The sequence below is a fragment of the Vicia villosa genome, linkage group LG4, assembly GCF_029867415.1.
Source record: "Vicia villosa cultivar HV-30 ecotype Madison, WI linkage group LG4, Vvil1.0, whole genome shotgun sequence".
Lineage (NCBI taxonomy): Eukaryota > Viridiplantae > Streptophyta > Magnoliopsida > Fabales > Fabaceae > Vicia > Vicia villosa.
The window spans coordinates 125,817,048-125,834,824 of NC_081183.1; the positions used below are offsets into that span (position 1 = coordinate 125,817,048).

The 17,777-nt window shown below is 37.4% G+C and overlaps 2 protein-coding genes across 2 annotated transcripts; both read right to left on the reverse strand.

The window, feature by feature from the left end:
* Window positions 1-8,375: 8,375 nt before the first annotated feature.
* LOC131597822 (uncharacterized) lies at window positions 8,376-9,788 on the reverse strand. Its single transcript, XM_058870487.1, has one exon. The coding sequence runs from the start codon at window positions 9,786-9,788 to the stop codon at window positions 8,376-8,378; it is 1,413 nt and encodes a 470-aa protein (XP_058726470.1).
* Window positions 9,789-13,519: 3,731 nt separating this feature from the next.
* Window positions 13,520-14,572, reverse strand: LOC131597824 (uncharacterized). Its single transcript, XM_058870488.1, has one exon. It carries the CDS (start codon window positions 14,570-14,572, stop codon window positions 13,520-13,522), a length of 1,053 nt encoding a protein of 350 aa, XP_058726471.1.
* Window positions 14,573-17,777: the final 3,205 nt, after the last annotated feature.

Sequence of the window (17,777 nt, forward strand, 5' to 3'; positions counted from 1 at the left end):
GCAAATGTAGCTCCTTGCTACAAAGCAGAAGAGGTGTATTCTTCTGATGAAAGTGTGTCTAAGTATTTGAACTTAGACCCAAATTATGGTTTCATTTGGAATAAAGAAGATCCTAATGAACCATTGAATCATGAAAGTCCTCCAGAGCAGAGGACATCAGTCAAAGATGATGACCACTGAGTCAGAATATCTGGCTCGAATAACGGCTTATTTGGCCGAAAACAGAGAAAGAACGGCTCTAGAAGCCGAACTAGAGAAAAATATGGCTATTGAGGCCATGATGGTAAAAAATGAAAACAATCCTGAAGTCGATCACCAAGTCGAACGACTTGATGGGATATACGATGACGAACTTTTAGGTTTCGAAATGGATCCACTAGGATCAGTCAAAAGAATGCAAGCTCAAGATCCCTTGGAAGAAATTGATTTGGGTGACGGGATCATTAAAAGGCCTACATATGTGATCACGAAGCTTGCAAGTTGTTTAAAAATCAAGTTGATTCAACTCCTAAAAGAATACAAAGATTGTTTTGCTTGGGATTATCATGAAATGCCTGGCCTGGGTCGACATGTGGTGGAGCATCGACTACCATTAAACCCAGGTAAGAAGCCTATCAAGCAGCTTCCTAGAAGATTTGCGCCAGAGGTTATGGAAAAAATCAAAGTAGAAATCGAAAGGTTGCTGAAAAGCAAATTCATTCGAACCGCGAGGTACGTTGAATGGCTAGCTAATATAGTACCTGTAATAAAGAAAAATGGTAGCCTTCGTATATGCATAGATTTTAGAGATTTAAATAAGGCTACCCCTAAAGACGAATATCCCATGCCTGTTGCTGAAATGTTAGTCGATTCCGCAGCCGGATTTGAATATCTTAGTTTATTAGATGGATATTCAGGTTATAACCAAATTTTTATAGCTGACGAAGATGTACCTAAGACGGCGTTTCGATGCCCAGGTGCTTTAGGAACTTATGAATAGGTAGTAATGCTCTTTGGTTTAAAAAATGCTGGAGCTACATACCAACGAGCCATGAATTCCATGTTTCACGATTTTATTGACAAGTTTATGCAGGTTTATATCGATGATATTGTAATAAAATCTAACTCTGAAAATGGTCACTTAGACCATCTTCTCTTTTGAACGAATGAGAAAATATGGACTCAAAATGAATCCTTTAAAATGTGCTTTTGGTGTACATGCAGGGGATTTCCTGGGCTTCGTGGTTCACAAGAAAGGTATTGAGATAAACCAAAACAAGACGAAAGCAATCTTGGAGCTAAAGGCGCCAGAAACAAAGAAACAACTCCAGTCATTGTTGGGGAAGATTAATTTCTTGAGGAGATTTATCTCAAATCTAAGTGGCAAAACGAAGATATTTTCACCACTTGTGAAGCTCAAGAATCAAGATCAATTCAAATGGGAGCAAGAACATCAACTAACATTCGACCAAATAAAAGCTTATTTAACTAAGCCTCCTATTTTGTTACCCCCCAATAGGACAAAGAGTATGAAATTGTACATAGCTGCATCAGGCTCGACAATTGGGAGTATGTTAGCCCAAGAAGATGATAATGGCGTCGAAAGAGCTATATATTATCTAAGTCGAACCTTAGTAGATGCTGAAACTAGGTATAATGATATTGAAAAGTTATGTTTATGCTTGTACTTATCATGTAATAAACTTAAGCAATATATAAAGCCTGTTGATGTGTATGTGTCCGCTCATTTTGATGTCATTAAACATATGTTGTCTAAACCAATTTTGCATAGTCGAATTGGTAAATGGGCTTTAGCGCTAACTGAATTTTCCTTAACATATGTTCCTTTAAAAGCTATGAAAGGACAAGTTGTGGCTGATTTTATAGTCGAACATGGGTTAGTCGACTTCTCTGCAAATCTCGTTGAACAAATTAATTGGAAATTGTTTTTTGACGGTTCTAGTCACAAAAATGGATCAGGCATTGGAGTCTTGATTATTTCTCCTAAAGGACTTCCAACAAAGTTCCATTATAAAATGAAAGAAGTATGCTCTAATAATGAGGTCGAATATGAAGCCTTGATAACTTGTTTGAAGGCCTTAATAGATTTAGGGGCAACACGAGCTGAGATTCGAGGTGATTCTGAGCTAGTAATTCGACAAATCAAAAAAGAGTATAAATGCATCAAAGAAAATCTAATAATGTATTATGCAATTGTGATACGCTTGTTAGAGAAATTCGAACATGTTGAGATCTTGCATGTACCAAGATCTAACAATTACATTGCCAATGAATTGGCACAGATTGCTTCTGGGTATAGAGTTTCTAAAAATAAGTTAGAAGATATGGTCAAGATCAAGAATAAAGAAACCCATGAAGTGTTAGACAAGTTAGGTCAATTGTCGACGACAAAATTCGAGGGGGTAGGTGATAAAGTTGAAAGTAAAGATTTGTATGCCTTGGAAATTTTTGCCATCGACAATATGACTAATGCTGATTGGAGAAACCCATTGGTCCAGTACCTAAATAATCCAGTTGGAGGAACCGATCGAAAGATCAAATACAGAGCTCTAAACTATGTGATATTAGGAAATGATTTATACAAGAAAACAGCTGAAGGAGTATTGTTGAAATGCTTAAGTGAAGCTGAAGCATATTTGGCTGTGTTAGAGGTTCATAGTGGTGTTTGTGGAGCTCATCAGTCAGGCCATAAGATGAAATGGTTGTTGTTTAGACAAGGTTTATATTGGCCGACAATGCTAAAAGACTGTATTGAATATGCAAGAGGATGCCAAGAGAGCCAGAAATTTTCAGGCATTCAACATGTTCCAGCCAGTGAATTGCATGCCATTGTCAAACCTTGGCCTTTTAGAGGATGGGCTCTGGATTTGATAGGAGAAATCAAACCTGCATCTTCTAAGCAACAAAGATTCATTTTAGTGGGAATAGATTATTTTACTAAATGGATAGAAGCAATTCCATTAGTTAATGCTGATCAAGAAGCAGTGATTAGTTTCATACAAAAACACATTATTTACAGATATGGGATTCCAGAAACTATTACTACTGATCAAGGATCAGTGTTTATTGGTCGAAAGATGCAAGCTTTTGCAGCAGAGGCAGGATTTAAATTGCTAACGTCCACTCCATATTACGCTCAGGCTAATGGTCAGGTCGAAGCTGCTAATAAAGTTATTATAAATTTGATAAAAAAACATGTGGGAAAAAAGCCAAGAAATTGGCATCAAACGCTCGACCAAATCCTTTGGGCTTGTCGGACGTCACCAAAGGAAGCAATAAATACTACCCCATTTCGTTTGACTTTTGGGCACGATGCTGTATTGCCTGCAGAAATTCACCTACAGTCAACAAGAATTCAACGACAAAACAGTCTCTCGTCTGAAGAATACTGGAATATGATGTTAGATGAATTAGTAGAATTAGACGAAGAAAGACTAATAGCGTTGGATAGGTTAATAAGACAAAAGGAAAAAGTAGCGAAGGCTTACAACAAGAAAGTCAAAGAGAAAACATTCATGGTAGGTAATTATGTATGGAAAGTTATTCTACCCATGGATCAAAGGAATAAGTTATTGGGTAAGTGGTCCCCAAGTTGGGAAGGACCGTTTAAAATTTTGCAAGTGTTTTCAAACAATGCATATGAAATTGAAGAACTAAATTGAGATGGTCGAATCTTGAGGATAAATGGTAAATATTTTAAAGAATATAAACCTATACTTCAAGAAATTCACATAAGAGAGTAAAGACTAAGAGATTATATTAAAATGGCTAAAAATTTGGCCAATCATTACAAAAAGTTCTTATAGAACACATTGGCGGTCATTACAAAATTAAAGCCAGTCAGTCGAAAATGAAATTACAAAGTAGGGAAATTGTTCCTAAAATAGGCTAACTTGGTTGACTCAAAATCAATCTTAGAGTCAAGTCGAGACAGGTTTTGTTTAAGCTGTCGAATGTTACTTTCCAACTTGAGTGCATTTTCACCATGACCAAGTCCTTTCAAGACTTCTTGGTTAATGATTTCAGGCGAAGGGACCTCTTCAGTTTGAGCCAAATTGATTTTCTCTTGTTCAAGATTTTGAATCTTCCTGTTGAGGTCATCAATCTGAGCCTTGTAATCAGCAATCTTGTTGTCGATCTCTCCCTTCTTGTTAGAAAACTTTAAAGTTTTCTCCTGAAATTCTTCAACCTTTTTGGTCGAAGCTGCACTAGCATCCCATTCCCTCTCCATTTCGCGCTCTTTGTTCTTTACCTGACGAGTAATGTTCTTCTTCGTCATAAGGTCCCTCCAGAGTTGGTCGAAGTACGCCTCAAAATCAAAGAAGAATTGAACAACAACTGGTGGAAGAGAAGCTTTGATCAATAAATCTAAGATCTTACGAATTTCTCCACCAAGATGTTCAGAACTCTCAAGAACAGCGAGAAACTCAGGTTCGTTCAGATGGGCTTTCAGCTGGCATATAGCTTCGACAAGAGAAGCATCAATCTCAGCATCAGGATTGATCGATTGAGCAGGAATCTCAAAAGAACTTGGTCGCAGCTTTTGAAGTCGAAAGAGAGCCTCCACAGGATTTGTCTTCTTCAAGTCCAAAATTTCTTCCTGACTAAGAGAACTATTGGAATTAGTATCGTCAGCAATAGAATGTGGTCTTGACTGAGAAGCTGCATTGGGTTCTGGTCGAGGAACATCTTCAATATTTTTTGTGGCAGGTGATTGTTCGACGATGGGTTTGTCTTGAGGATCTGTTTGACTTCGACCTGGAGTGTTAACCGAATCACTGTTACTTCCAAAAGCGTCAGTCCTTTGAGGGCTAAAAGGATTGGAGTCAGGAGTGGCTTCAGCAGTTTTCTCAGCAACTTCGACAACTTTCTCCTGAGTGTGGTCGACAGTTGGTGCACTCTATTCAAGAAAAATGTTAGAAAACAGAGATATTGAAAGAGATATATGGGAGGAAAATGCTAAGTTACCTGATGTTGTATAAAGTACAATTCAAATGTAAGTATTTTATATTATCGTATCCACAGGGATTGGAGCGATATCAAAACCGTTCAACAATTTCTATAGTTCTAAGCATAAGGTTTCAAGTTTGTTTGGTTGAAAGTTACGGAAAGTAAAATTTCGTAAATAACGAAAGATAAGTTTCAGAGGAATAGACTTGTTGGGAATTGGTTTTCATCCACCGATTCAATATGTAAATCTTAGATTAGCTATACATAATGTATGCTTGTTTCAATATCATCACGTATTGCTCACAACAAAGTTCATGTCTAAACGTTTGTTGAGATGTCTACCTTGTGGTTTAATCGACGATTTCTCAGCCTATTAAACGATACGGTAGCATTAAGTTTCAATACTTGAAGTGAATATTAAACCTAAATCTATGTCTAGCATTTAGAGTTTAATAGTTGTTATCTTGGATCGAGATTAGAATCGTATTTGTCAATATCAATTCAATCCATGAAATAAACGGTAAAACGAAGATAACAACGATAATGATTCAAACATAAATTATATATAACACCATGAAAAGAGAATACATACTGTTTCGGTGAATTACGACCAATCCCAACAAGAGAGGGATTTAGCTACTCATGGTAGCTTGATGAACAATGGAAGAGTTGAGTTGGAATGACATCAACGGCGATTTCCCGACTCTTGATGTGTATCCACCTCTTTCTACCTATAAACCTATATTTCTCTTTCTATTACATAAGTATTACAAGCTAAAAGTGAATGAATTTTCTGAAATGAGTTCTGCTCTCTTTTATAGCAGTTCTGGCCGCCTGAGTTCGCTACGCGAAAGGAGGTTCGCTACAGCGAACGCCTTGCTTCATTGTTAAGTCTTTGTTCTGACCGCCAGAGTTCGCTACGCGAAGGATATTTCGCTACAGCGAATGTTTTCTTCAGCTTTAAGCAATTCAAATCTTCTAGAAACCGCCAAAGTTCGCTACAGCGAAATATGGTTCGCTGCAGCGAATGTACCTCGCTACTGCTTGCTGCTAGCGAAACTGGGAAGTTTGATTCTGACTTCATTCGCTACAGCGAAATATGGTTCGCTGCAGCGAATCGGGCCTTCGCTACCATTCGCTGCAGCGAATGCACTGTTTCTGGATTTTTGCCTTTGAGTGCCTGGAGTTCGCTACAGCGAAAGAAAGTTCGCTGCAGCGAATGCTCTGTTTTCTGGTTTTTTGCTTAAGGCCAAATCCTGCACAAAAACAAACCAAGCCAAGTAATCTTGCACAATAATAGTTTATTCAATAATTGGGGGGTTTTATGTGAGAAATATGTCAAATAAGCAAGATAAGTGCTATATTATAATAAGTCATTTTAGCATGAATAAAGCACTTATCAAACTCTCCCCAACTTGAATCTTTGCTTGTCCTCAATCAAAGTAAAAACAAAAGCAAGAGTTTCTAAACCACCTTCACATGATTAACCAAATTTCTCAATGAAGTATAGGAGGCACATGGCTCTTTGAAGTTTGAACATCCAAGGATAAATGTTTTATGACTTCCTTTAGTACTTAGACATATTCATGAAACAAGTCTTCCACATAAAAACCATGTCAATCAATCCAAAGCACTAAACATGTTAATCATGAATCACACTTACCACACTTTTTGTATAAGTGAAAATGATGAGGTATGTTGATCTCTCACATGACAAATTTTGCTAACATCTAGATCAATTCATACTTTCATCCAAGCAAGATATGTTGATAAGCAAGAACATAGATCACTAAGGTCTTTTATGGTTGTAATGTGGCCAAGGTACCAAGGAAGTGTCATTTCTATGGATAATGGAAACAAAAGGTTGTTGATTTTTCTTTTTAGAAGAGCATTCAAAGTTTTGACTCTTTTATCCAATACTTCTTATTTCTTCCTTTTGAAAACATTCTTTTATATCCTTTTCTTTTTCTTTCTTCATTTTCTAATTTTTTTCTTTTGATTCTCAAATCTTTTTTTTTTATTTTGAAGAAAGTATTTTTCTCTTTTCTCCCCAACTTGAACAATACCTTACTTGCTTTGAATGCTCATTGAGATCTTTCAAAAGATATCATGGTTTCAAGGTTATATTCAAGGAAAAATAGAATCTATCATATATGAACTTTTTATGATTTTCAAAGCTATAGAACAATATCCACTAAGTGGTTTACCTAATGTATTGTTCATTTCATTAATGATAGATTCATTGTCATAGGGCTCAAAAGGGGTTGCAAAAGATCACTCACTCACAAGGGACGATGAGGCTATATTTGGTTTAGTGGTTATGCTCAATTTCAAAGAATTGCCTTGATCCCTTCTATGTCTTTGCGATTACCAACATAAATGCAAGATTTAAGCATGAATCAAACGAGTTAAAACAAGAATTTGTCAGTCTCCTTAGCATATATTGAACAATGGAAGGTTACCTCACTTTCCTGTTTTTAGAACTAAGTGATTCATATGAAAACATGTCATGGCATAGGTTTGTATGAACTGGTTTTATGCAGCCTACTCATGTCATGTATATGCTAAATTCTAAGAAAGCATTTAAACATGTACCTTGGATAGTGCAATCTTTTCAACTCATGTCCTTCAACCTTGTTCTTTTGGTTTATGTGAAGTTGATCTTCCATTCTATGCTTCTTCTTTCAATTTATTATTAGAGGACAACAAGCATTATGAATTGGTCATGAGTCATCTATAGCTCAAAAGTGAAAACACATAGAAATCAAAAATGAAGAAGATGGCATGATTGGAAAAGATTTTTTTTTTGAACTTGCTGCGTTCGCTGCAGCGAAGCAGGGCTTCGCGTAGCGAACTCTGCATAATTCTGTTTTCTGCAGAATTTTCTTTGTGCTATGTCATGCCATTTCCTTCCTACTTACTATTAATTATGCATAAAGGAAATGAAAGCAATGAAAATTTGGGTTACCTCCCAACAAGTGCTTGTTTAACGTCATTTAGCTCGACGCCTGTTTCGAATAAACTTACGGTGGTTTGTATGAATTCGTCAGAACATCCTTCCCACCATCATTTGGCCTTTCTTTACCATTTATCTTTTTCAATATCAGGCCTTTTTCATCAGGAGATTTAGCTTTGGAATGGCCATTCTCTTTGTGTTGAAACAATTTGAAGTTGACTTCTTCCTCTTTGTGCCTTATTTTCATCTTCCCTTCATCCACATCAATCATCATTCGAGATGCTTTTATGAAGGGACGACCTAAAATCGGAGGACTGTCTTCATCTTTGTTCATGCTTATTACCACAAAGTCAGTTGAAAATCGAAAACCATCCACTTTGACCATTACATCTTTCATTACACCAATTGGTTCTGTGGTTGATTTGTCAGCAAGTTGCAACTTCATTGTTGTAGGGTTCAAGTGAATATCTCAAATCTTTCTCATGGTGGATAATGGAAGAAGATTGACGCTTGATCCAAGATCAACTAAAGCGTTATCAACATAGATATTTCCAATGGTAACCGGTAAGGTAACTTTTCCAGGATCCGCATTATTTTCTTCCTCCTCCCTATGTTTTCTTTTTTCTTGATTTTTATCTACCACGATACCTTTTGAATTCTCCCCAACTTTGTCTTGAACAATGTTATCGCCTTTCGTCATGATTGCATTACAAGTTTCCTTGGGATTAACTTGAGTAGTGGCAGAAAACGTACCTCTTTGTTGCTCACTTAGTTGCTTCGCAATTTGCCCAACTTGCGTTTCAAGATTTCTAATCGACGCATCGGTGTTCTTTTGGTTTGCCATGGACAATTGCATGAATTGATTCAAGGTATCCTCGATCTTTGAAAGCTTATCTGGCTGCGTGTAACTTTGGTACTGATTTGGTCGGTTTTGGCCATAGCTTGCGTTGTTGTTGTGTGGATAACCTTGATTGTACGAAACTTGCCTTTGTTGTTGATTTCCCATGTATTTTACCTCTTCGTTGATCGGGGGACAGAAACCGGTTGGATGGTCACCTGTACAAAGTTCATAAAAGGCTACTTGTTGCGATGTGCTCGACGAACCGTGCATATCTTTGAGTTGTTGAGGAAGCTTGGACAGCTGTTTTGTCAATTCCTCTACGGTTTGAGTGAGCAGTTTGTTTTGTGCTAGGATTGCATCATTTGTACCTAATTCCAAAACTCCAGGCTTCTTTTGTACGGTACCTCGATTGTGTTGAACTTGGTGATCTGTGAGAGCCATCCTATCAATGATTGAAATTGCTTCTGCTGCACTTTTTGCTATCAAGGAACCTCCAGCTGTTGCGTCAAGTAAAAGCTTCGGTTGAGGTAATAATCCATTACGGAAAATGTGAATTTGTGACATGTCATCAAAACCGTGGTTTGGACACTTCCGTAGCATGGATTTATAGCGTTCCCAGGCTTCACACAAAGTTTCATTTGAAAATTGGGTGAATGTGGCAATAGCTGTCTTTGCATCCATGAATCGGTTCTGAGAAAAGAATCTGCTAAGGAAGTTTCTCTCTAACACATTCCAATTGGTCATGGTTTTCGTTGATTGATCGAGGTACCAATCCTTTGCTTTGCCGATCAAAGAGTGCGGGAATAATCTCATGAAAACGGCTTCTTCTTCAGCTTCTGGTGCACCTAATGTACCAGCTATTTCGTAGAATCGGGTGAGGTGAGTGTATGGATCTTCATGATCCAAACCTGCAAAAGGATTAGCATAAATAATTTGCAGCAGTCCTGTTTTCATCTCAGCTCGTCTTGCGGCTGGATTGTTGGTGAGATGGGCGAACCGCCTTGGGCTACTTTCACAAGGACCATTAACAACTTCAGCCATTGTTTCTTTTGATGAATTTGATGAGGAAGTTGATGTAGATGCTCCTTTCTTTTTCTATTTGGAGTTTTGTTTCTTCGTTTGCCTTTTGTTCTTTCGGATTGTTCTTTCGATCTCGGGATCAAAAAGAAGTTGCTCCTTTGAACTTTTGCCTCGAAGCATAAACAGAAATTTTTCCACCTATCCAAACACTTGAGCAAACGTTGCAACAAACAGAAAATATATAATATATAAACAAATGCACAAAGCTTAAAAGTATAGAAATGATTGCGATGTTTTAATCTCTTAAACGCCAATCCCCGGCAACGGCGCCAATTTGATGTTGTATAAAGTACAATTCAAATGTAAGTATTTTATATTATCGTATCCACAGGGATTGGGGCGATATCAAAACCGTTCAACAATTTCTATAGTTCTAAGCATAAGGTTTCAAGTTTGTTTGGTTGAAAGTTACGGAAAGTAAAATTGCGTAAATAACGAAAGATAAGTTTCAGAGGAATAGACTTGTTGGGAATTGGTTTTCATCCACCGATTCAATATGTAAATCTTAGATCAGCTATACATAATGTATGCTTGTTTCAATATCATCACGTATTGCTCACAACAAAGTTCATGTCTAAACGTTTGTTGAGATGTCTACCTTGTGGTTTAATCGACGATTTCTCAGCCTATTAAACGATACGGTAGCATTAAGTTTCAATACTTGAAGTGAATATTAAACCTAAATCTATGTCTAGCATTTAGAGTTTAATAGTTGTTATCTTGGATCGAGATTAGAATCGTATTTGTCAATATCAATTCAATCCATGAAATAAACGGTAAAACGAAGATAACAACGATAATGATTCAAACATAAATTATATATAACACCATGAAAAGAGAATACATACTGTTTCGGTGAATTACGACCAATCCCAACAAGAGAGGGATTTAGCTACTCATGGTAGCTTGATGAACAATGGAAGAGTTGAGTTGGAATGACATCAACGGCGATTTCCCGACTCTTGATGTGTATCCACCTCTTTCTACCTATAAACCTATATTTCTCTTTCTATTACATAAGTATTACAAGCTAAAAGTGAATGAATTTTCTGAAATGAGTTCTGCTCTCTTTTATAGCAGTTCTGGCCGCCTGAGTTCGCTACGCGAAAGGAGGTTCGCTACAGCGAACGCCTTGCTTCATTGTTAAGTCTTTGTTCTGACCGCCAGAGTTCGCTACGCGAAGGATATTTCGCTACAGCGAATGTTTTCTTCAGCTTTAAGCAATTCAAATCTTCTAGAAACCGCCAAAGTTCGCTACAGCGAAATATGGTTCGCTGCAGCGAATGTACCTCGCTATTGCTTGCTGCTAGCGAAACTGGGAAGTTTGATTCTGACTTCATTCGCTACAGCGAAATATGGTTCGCTGCACCGAATCGGGCCTTCGCTACCATTCGCTACCTTTCGCTGCAGCGAATGCACTGTTTCTGGATTTTTGCCTTTGAGTGCCTGGAGTTCGCTACAGCGAAAGAAAGTTTGCTGCAGCGAATGCTCTGTTTTCTGGTTTTTTGCTTAAGGCCAAATCCTGCACAAAAACAAACCAAGCCAAGTAATCTTGCACAATAATAGTTTATTCAATAATTGGGGGGTTTTATGTGAGAAATATGTCAAATAAGCAAGATAAGTGCTATATTATAATAAGTCATTTTAGCATGAATAAAGCACTTATCAAACTCTCCCCAACTTAAATCTTTGCTTGTCCTCAATCAAAGTAAAAACAAAAGCAAGAGTTTCTAAACCACCTTCACATGATTAACCAAATTTCTCAATGAAGTATAGGAGGCACATGGCTCTTTGAAGTTTGAACATCCAAGGATAAATGTTTTATGACTTCCTTTAGTACTTAGACATATTCATGAAACAAGTCTTCCACATAAAAACCATGTCAATCAATCCAAAGCACTAAACATGTTAATCATGAATCACACTTACCACACTTTTTGTATAAGTGAAAATGATGAGGTATGTTGATCTCTCACATGACAAATTTTGCTAACATCTAGATCAATTCATACTTTCATCCAAGCAAGATATGTTGATAAGCAAGAACATAGATCACTAAGGTCTTTTATGGTTGTAATGTGGCCAAGGTACCAAGGAAGTGTCATTTCTATGGATAATGGAAACAAAAGGTTGTTGATTTTTCTTTTTAGAAGAGCATTCAAAGTTTTGACTCTTTTATCCAATACTTCTTATTTCTTCCTTTTGAAAACATTCTTTTATATCCTTTTCTTTTTCTTTTTTCATTTTCTAATTTTTTTCTTTTGATTCTCAAATCTTTTTCTTTTATTTTGAAGAAAGTATTTTTCTCTTTTCTCCCCAACTTGAACAATACCTTACTTGCTTTGAATGCTCATTGAGATCTTTCAAAAGATATCATGGTTTCAAGGTTATATTCAAGGAAAAATAGAATCTATCATATATGAACTTTTTATGATTTTCAAAGCTATAGAACAATATCCACTAAGTGGTTTACCTAATGTATTGTTCAGTTCATTAATGATAGATTCATTGTCATAGGGCTCAAAAGGGGTTGCAAAAGATCACTCACTCACAAGGGACGATGAGGCTATATTTGGTTTAGTGGTTATGCTCAATTTCAAAGAATTGCCTTGATCCCTTCTATGTCTTTGCGATTACCAACATAAATGCAAGATTTAAGCATGAATCAAACGAGTTAAAACAAGAATTTGTCAGTCTCCTTAGCATATATTGAACAATGGAAGGTCACCTCACTTTCTTGTTTTTAGAACTAAGTGATTCATATGAAAACATGCCATGGCATAGGTTTGTATGAACTGGTTTTATGCAGCCTACTCATGTCATGTATATGCTAAATTCTAAGAAAGCATTTAAACATGTACCTTGGATAGTGCAATCTTTTCAACTCATGTCCTTCAACCTTGTTCTTTTGGTTTATGTGAAGTTGATCTTCCATTCTATGCTTCTTCTTTCAATTTATTATTAGAGGACAACAAGCATTATGAATTGGTCATGAGTCATCTATAGCTCAAAAGTGAAAACACATAGAAATCAAAAATGAAGAAGATGGCATGATTGGAAAAGAATTTTTTTTTTGAACTTGCTGCGTACGCTGCAGCGAAGCAGGGCTTCGCGTAGCGAACTCTGCATAATTCTGTTTTCTGCAGAATTTTCTTTGTGCTATGTCATGCCATTTCCTTCCTACTTACTATTAATTATGCATAAAGGAAATGAAAGCAATGAAAATTTGGGTTACCTCCCAACAAGTGCTTGTTTAACGTCATTTAGCTCGACGCCTGTTTCGAATAAACTTACGGTGGTTTGTATGAATTCGTCAGAACATCCTTCCCACCATCATTTGGCCTTTCTTTACCATTTATCTTTTTCAATATCAGGCCTTTTTCATCAGGAGATTTAGCTTTGGAATGGCCATTCTCTTTGTGTTGAAACAATTTGAAGTTGACTTCTTCCTCTTTGTGCCTTATTTTCATCTTCCCTTCATCCACATCAATCATCATTCGAGATGCTTTTATGAAGGGACGACCTAAAATCGGAGGACTGTCTTCATCTTTGTTCATGCTTATTACCACAAAGTCAGTTGAAAATCAAAAACCATCCACTTTGACCATTACATCTTTCATTACACCAATTGGTTCCGTGGTTGATTTGTCAGCAAGTTGCAACTTCATTGTTGTAGGGTTCAAGTGAATATCTCAAATCTTTCTCATGGTGGATAATGGAAGAAGATTGACGCTTGATCCAAGATCAACTAAAGCGTTATCAACATAGATATTTCCAATGGTAACCGGTAAGGTAACTTTTCCAGGATCCGCATTATTTTCTTCCTCCTCCCTATGTTTTCTTTTTTCTTGATTTTTATCTACCACGATACCTTTTGAATTCTCCCCAACTTTGTCTTGAACAATGTCATCGCCTTTCGTCATGATTGCATTACAAGTTTCCTTGGGATTAACTTGAGTAGTGGCAGAAAACGTACCTCTTTGTTGCTCACTTAGTTGCTTCGCAATTTGCCCAACTTGCGTTTCAAGATTTCTAATCGACGCATCGGTGTTCTTTTGGTTTTCCATGGACAATTGCATGAATTGATTCAAGGTATCCTCGATCTTTGAAAGCTTATCTGGCTGCGTGTAACTTTGGTACTGATTTGGTCGGTTTTGGCCATAGCTTGCGTTGTTGTTGTGTGGATAACCTTGATTGTACGAAACTTGCCTTTGTTGTTGATTTCCCATATATTTTACCTCTTCGTTGATCGGGGGACAGAAACCGGTTGGATGGTCACCTGTACAAAGTTCACAAAAGGCTACTTGTTGCGATGTGCTCGACGAATCGTGCATATCTTTGAGTTGTTGAGGAAGCTTGGACAGCTGTTTTGTCAATTCCTCTACGGTTTGAGTGAGCAGTTTGTTTTGTGCTAGGATTGCATCATTTGTACCTAATTCCAAAACTCCAGGCTTCTTTTGTATGGTACCTCGATTGTGTTGAACTTGGTGATCTGTGAGAGCCATCCTATCAATGATTGAAATTGCTTCTGCTGCACTTTTTGCTATCAAGGAACCTCCAGCTGTTGCGTCAAGTAAAAGCTTCGGTTGAGGTAATAATCCATTACGGAAAATGTGAATTTGTGACATGTCATCAAAACCGTGGTTTGGACACTTCCGTAGCATGGATTTATAGCGTTCCCAGGCTTCACACAAAGTTTCATTTGAAAATTGGGTGAATGTGGCAATAGCTGTCTTTGCATCCATGAATCGGTTGTGAGAAAAGAATCTGCTAAGTGTTAGAACAAGATTTGTTCTTATCAATTATCTTAGTTTTGATGATAACAATAATATGAATTTTGCTTAAGATAATATGGTACTCTAATCCAATGCAATTTCCCTTTCAGGAAATATATATAAAGAGTACGCATAATTCAGCGCTCAGAAGTTGTGTCTCAAATGGTTCAGCATGCAACATCAGAACATGGTCTGGCAAGACATCAGAAGATGGTCGAAGCAGAATCAGAACATGGGTCTATGGAAGCATCAGAAGAACATGAGATCAGAAGCACTGAAGATCAGAAGATGGTATCACGCTCAGAAGCACTTCAAGGTCAGAAGATCAGAAGATGCTATGCACCAAGCTGTTTGACTCTGATGATATTCAAACGTCGTATTCACAAACATCAGATCAGAAGGAAGTACACGTGGCAGACTACGCTGACTGACAAAAGGAACGTTAAAAGCTACTAAAGGCTACGTCAGTAGACACAGCGTGAACAAGGCTCGAGGTAGTTGACAAAAGCGTATAACATTAAATGCGAAGCTGTACGGAACACGCAAAGCATTAAATGCATTCAACGGTCATCTTCTCAACGCCTATAAATATGAAGTTCTGATGAGAAGCAAGGTTAACGATTTCGCACCAATACAATTCAAATTAACTTGCTGAAACTCTGTTCAAATCAAAACTCAGAATCTTCATCTTCATCAAAGCTCACTACATTGCTGTTGTAATATATTAGTGAGATTAAGCTTAAACGATTAAGAGAAATATCACAGTTGTGATTATCGCTTTTAAGAAGCATTTGTAAACTCTTAGAATTACATTAAGTTGTAAGGAACTAGAGTGATCGTGTGATCAGTATACTCTAGGAAGTCTTAGCAGTTGGCTGAGCAGGAAGTCTTAGGAGTGAACTAAGCCTAGAGTGATCGTGTTGATCAGTAGACTCTAGAAAAGTCTTAGGAGTGAACTAAGCAGTTGTTCCTGGAGTGATCAGGTTGTGATCAGAAGACTCTGGAAGACTTAGTTGCGGACTAAGTGGAAAACCATTGTAATCCGTGCGATTAGTGGATTAAATCCTCAGTTGAGGTAAATCATCTCTGCGGGGGTGGACTGGAGTAGCTTCGTTAACAGTGAACCAGGATAAAAATAATTGTGCAATTTATTTTTATCGTCCAAGATTTAAAGTCACACTTATTCAATCCCCCCCTTTCTAAGTGTTTTTCTATCCTTCAATTGGTATCAGAGCGCCGGTTCTAAGGTGCAAGCACTTAACCGTGTTTAGAAAAGATTCAGGAAGAGAAAAACGCTTCATTTAAAAGATGGTTGATGAAAGTGAAAAGTCTACACCTACACCTGCATCTACATCTGGCTCTGCTGAGCAATACAACGGTAACAATGGTTATACTAGACCGCCGGTATTTGATGGTGAAAACTTTGAATACTGGAAAGATAAACTGGAAAGTTATTTTCTGGGTCTAGATGGTGATCTATGGGATCTTCTAATGGATGGTTACAAACATCCAGTAAATGCCAGTGGCGTGAAGTTGTCAAGGCAAGAAATGAATGATGATCAGAAGAAGCTTTTCAGGAATCATCATAAATGTAGAACTGTTTTGCTGAATGCTATCTCTCATGCTGAGTATGAGAAGATATCTAACAGGGAAACGGCCTATGACATATATGAGTCCTTGAAAATGACTCATGAAGGAAATGCTCAAGTCAAGGAGACAAAAGCTTTAGCCTTAATCCAGAAGTATGAAGCCTTCAAGATGGAGGATGATGAAGACATTGAAAAGATGTTTTCAAGATTTCAAACCCTGACTGCTGGATTGAGAGTTCTTGACAAGGGATACACCAAGGCGGATCACGTAAAGAAGATCATCAGAAGCTTACCCAGAAGATGGGGTCCTATGGTGACTGCATTCAAGATTGCAAAGAATCTGAATGAAGTTTCTCTGGAAGAGCTTATCAGCGCCTTGAGAAGTCATGAAATAGAGCTGGACGCAAATGAGCCTCAAAAGAAAGGTAAGTCTATTGCATTAAAATCTAATATCAAGAAATGCACTAACGCTTTTCAGGCCAGAGAAGAAGATCCTGAAGAATCAGAATCTGAAGAAGAAGATGAACTGTCCATGATTTCCAGAAGGCTAAATCAACTCTGGAAGACCAAGCAAAGGAAGTTCAGAGGCTTCAGAAGTTCAAGGAAATTTGAACGTGGAGAATCTTCTGATGAAAGAAGATTTGACAAGAAGAAGGTCATGTGCTATGAATGCAATGAGCCTGGACACTACAAGAATGAATGTCCAAATCTTCAGAAGGAAAGTCCCAAGAAAAAGTTTCATAAGAAGAAAGGTCTTATGGCAACCTGGGATGAGTCAGAAGATGATTCAGAAGATGAGCAGGCCAACTGTGCGCTGATGGCGACAGAAGATGACGGATCAGAATCTACATCAGAATCAGATTCTGAAGAGGTATTTTCTGAACTTACTAGAGATGAGTTAGTTTCCGGTCTAACTGAACTTCTGGAACTCAAGTCTCAGATTAGTCTCAAATACAAAAAGCTGAAAAAGCAATTTGAATTTGAAACAAAGAAGCTTGAGTTGGAGAATTCTGAATTAAAAGAAAAACTTTTAAAATTATCCAATAATGTTGGATCTCCTTCTGATTCAGAAAAATCCACTCCTAGTCTGAACCATATTCTGAAAGAATATGATTTAAGTTTCAGAAAGTTCTTATCTAGAAGTATTGGCAGAAGTCAGCTAGCTTCTATGATATATGCTGTGTCTGGAAACAAAAGAGTTGGCATTGGTTTTGAGGGTGAAACCCCATACAAACTTGAACCTGTTGATGAAATGAAAATTACATACAAGCCATTGTATGATCAGTTCAAGTATGGCCACTCTCATGATATTAGGCACACCTCACATGCACAAAGTTTTCACATAACACACACTAAGAAGCATGTGACACAACCTAGGAAATATCATGAAACTCACATTAAGAATTATCATGCTGTTCCTCCTATTGCTTATAATGTAAAACCCAAGTTCAATCAGAACTTGAGAAAATCTAACAAGAAAGGACCCAAGAAAATGTGGGTACCTAAGGATAAGATTATTCCTATTGCAGATATCCTTGGCTGCAAGAAGGACAAAGCACAACATGTCATGGTACCTGGACTCTGGA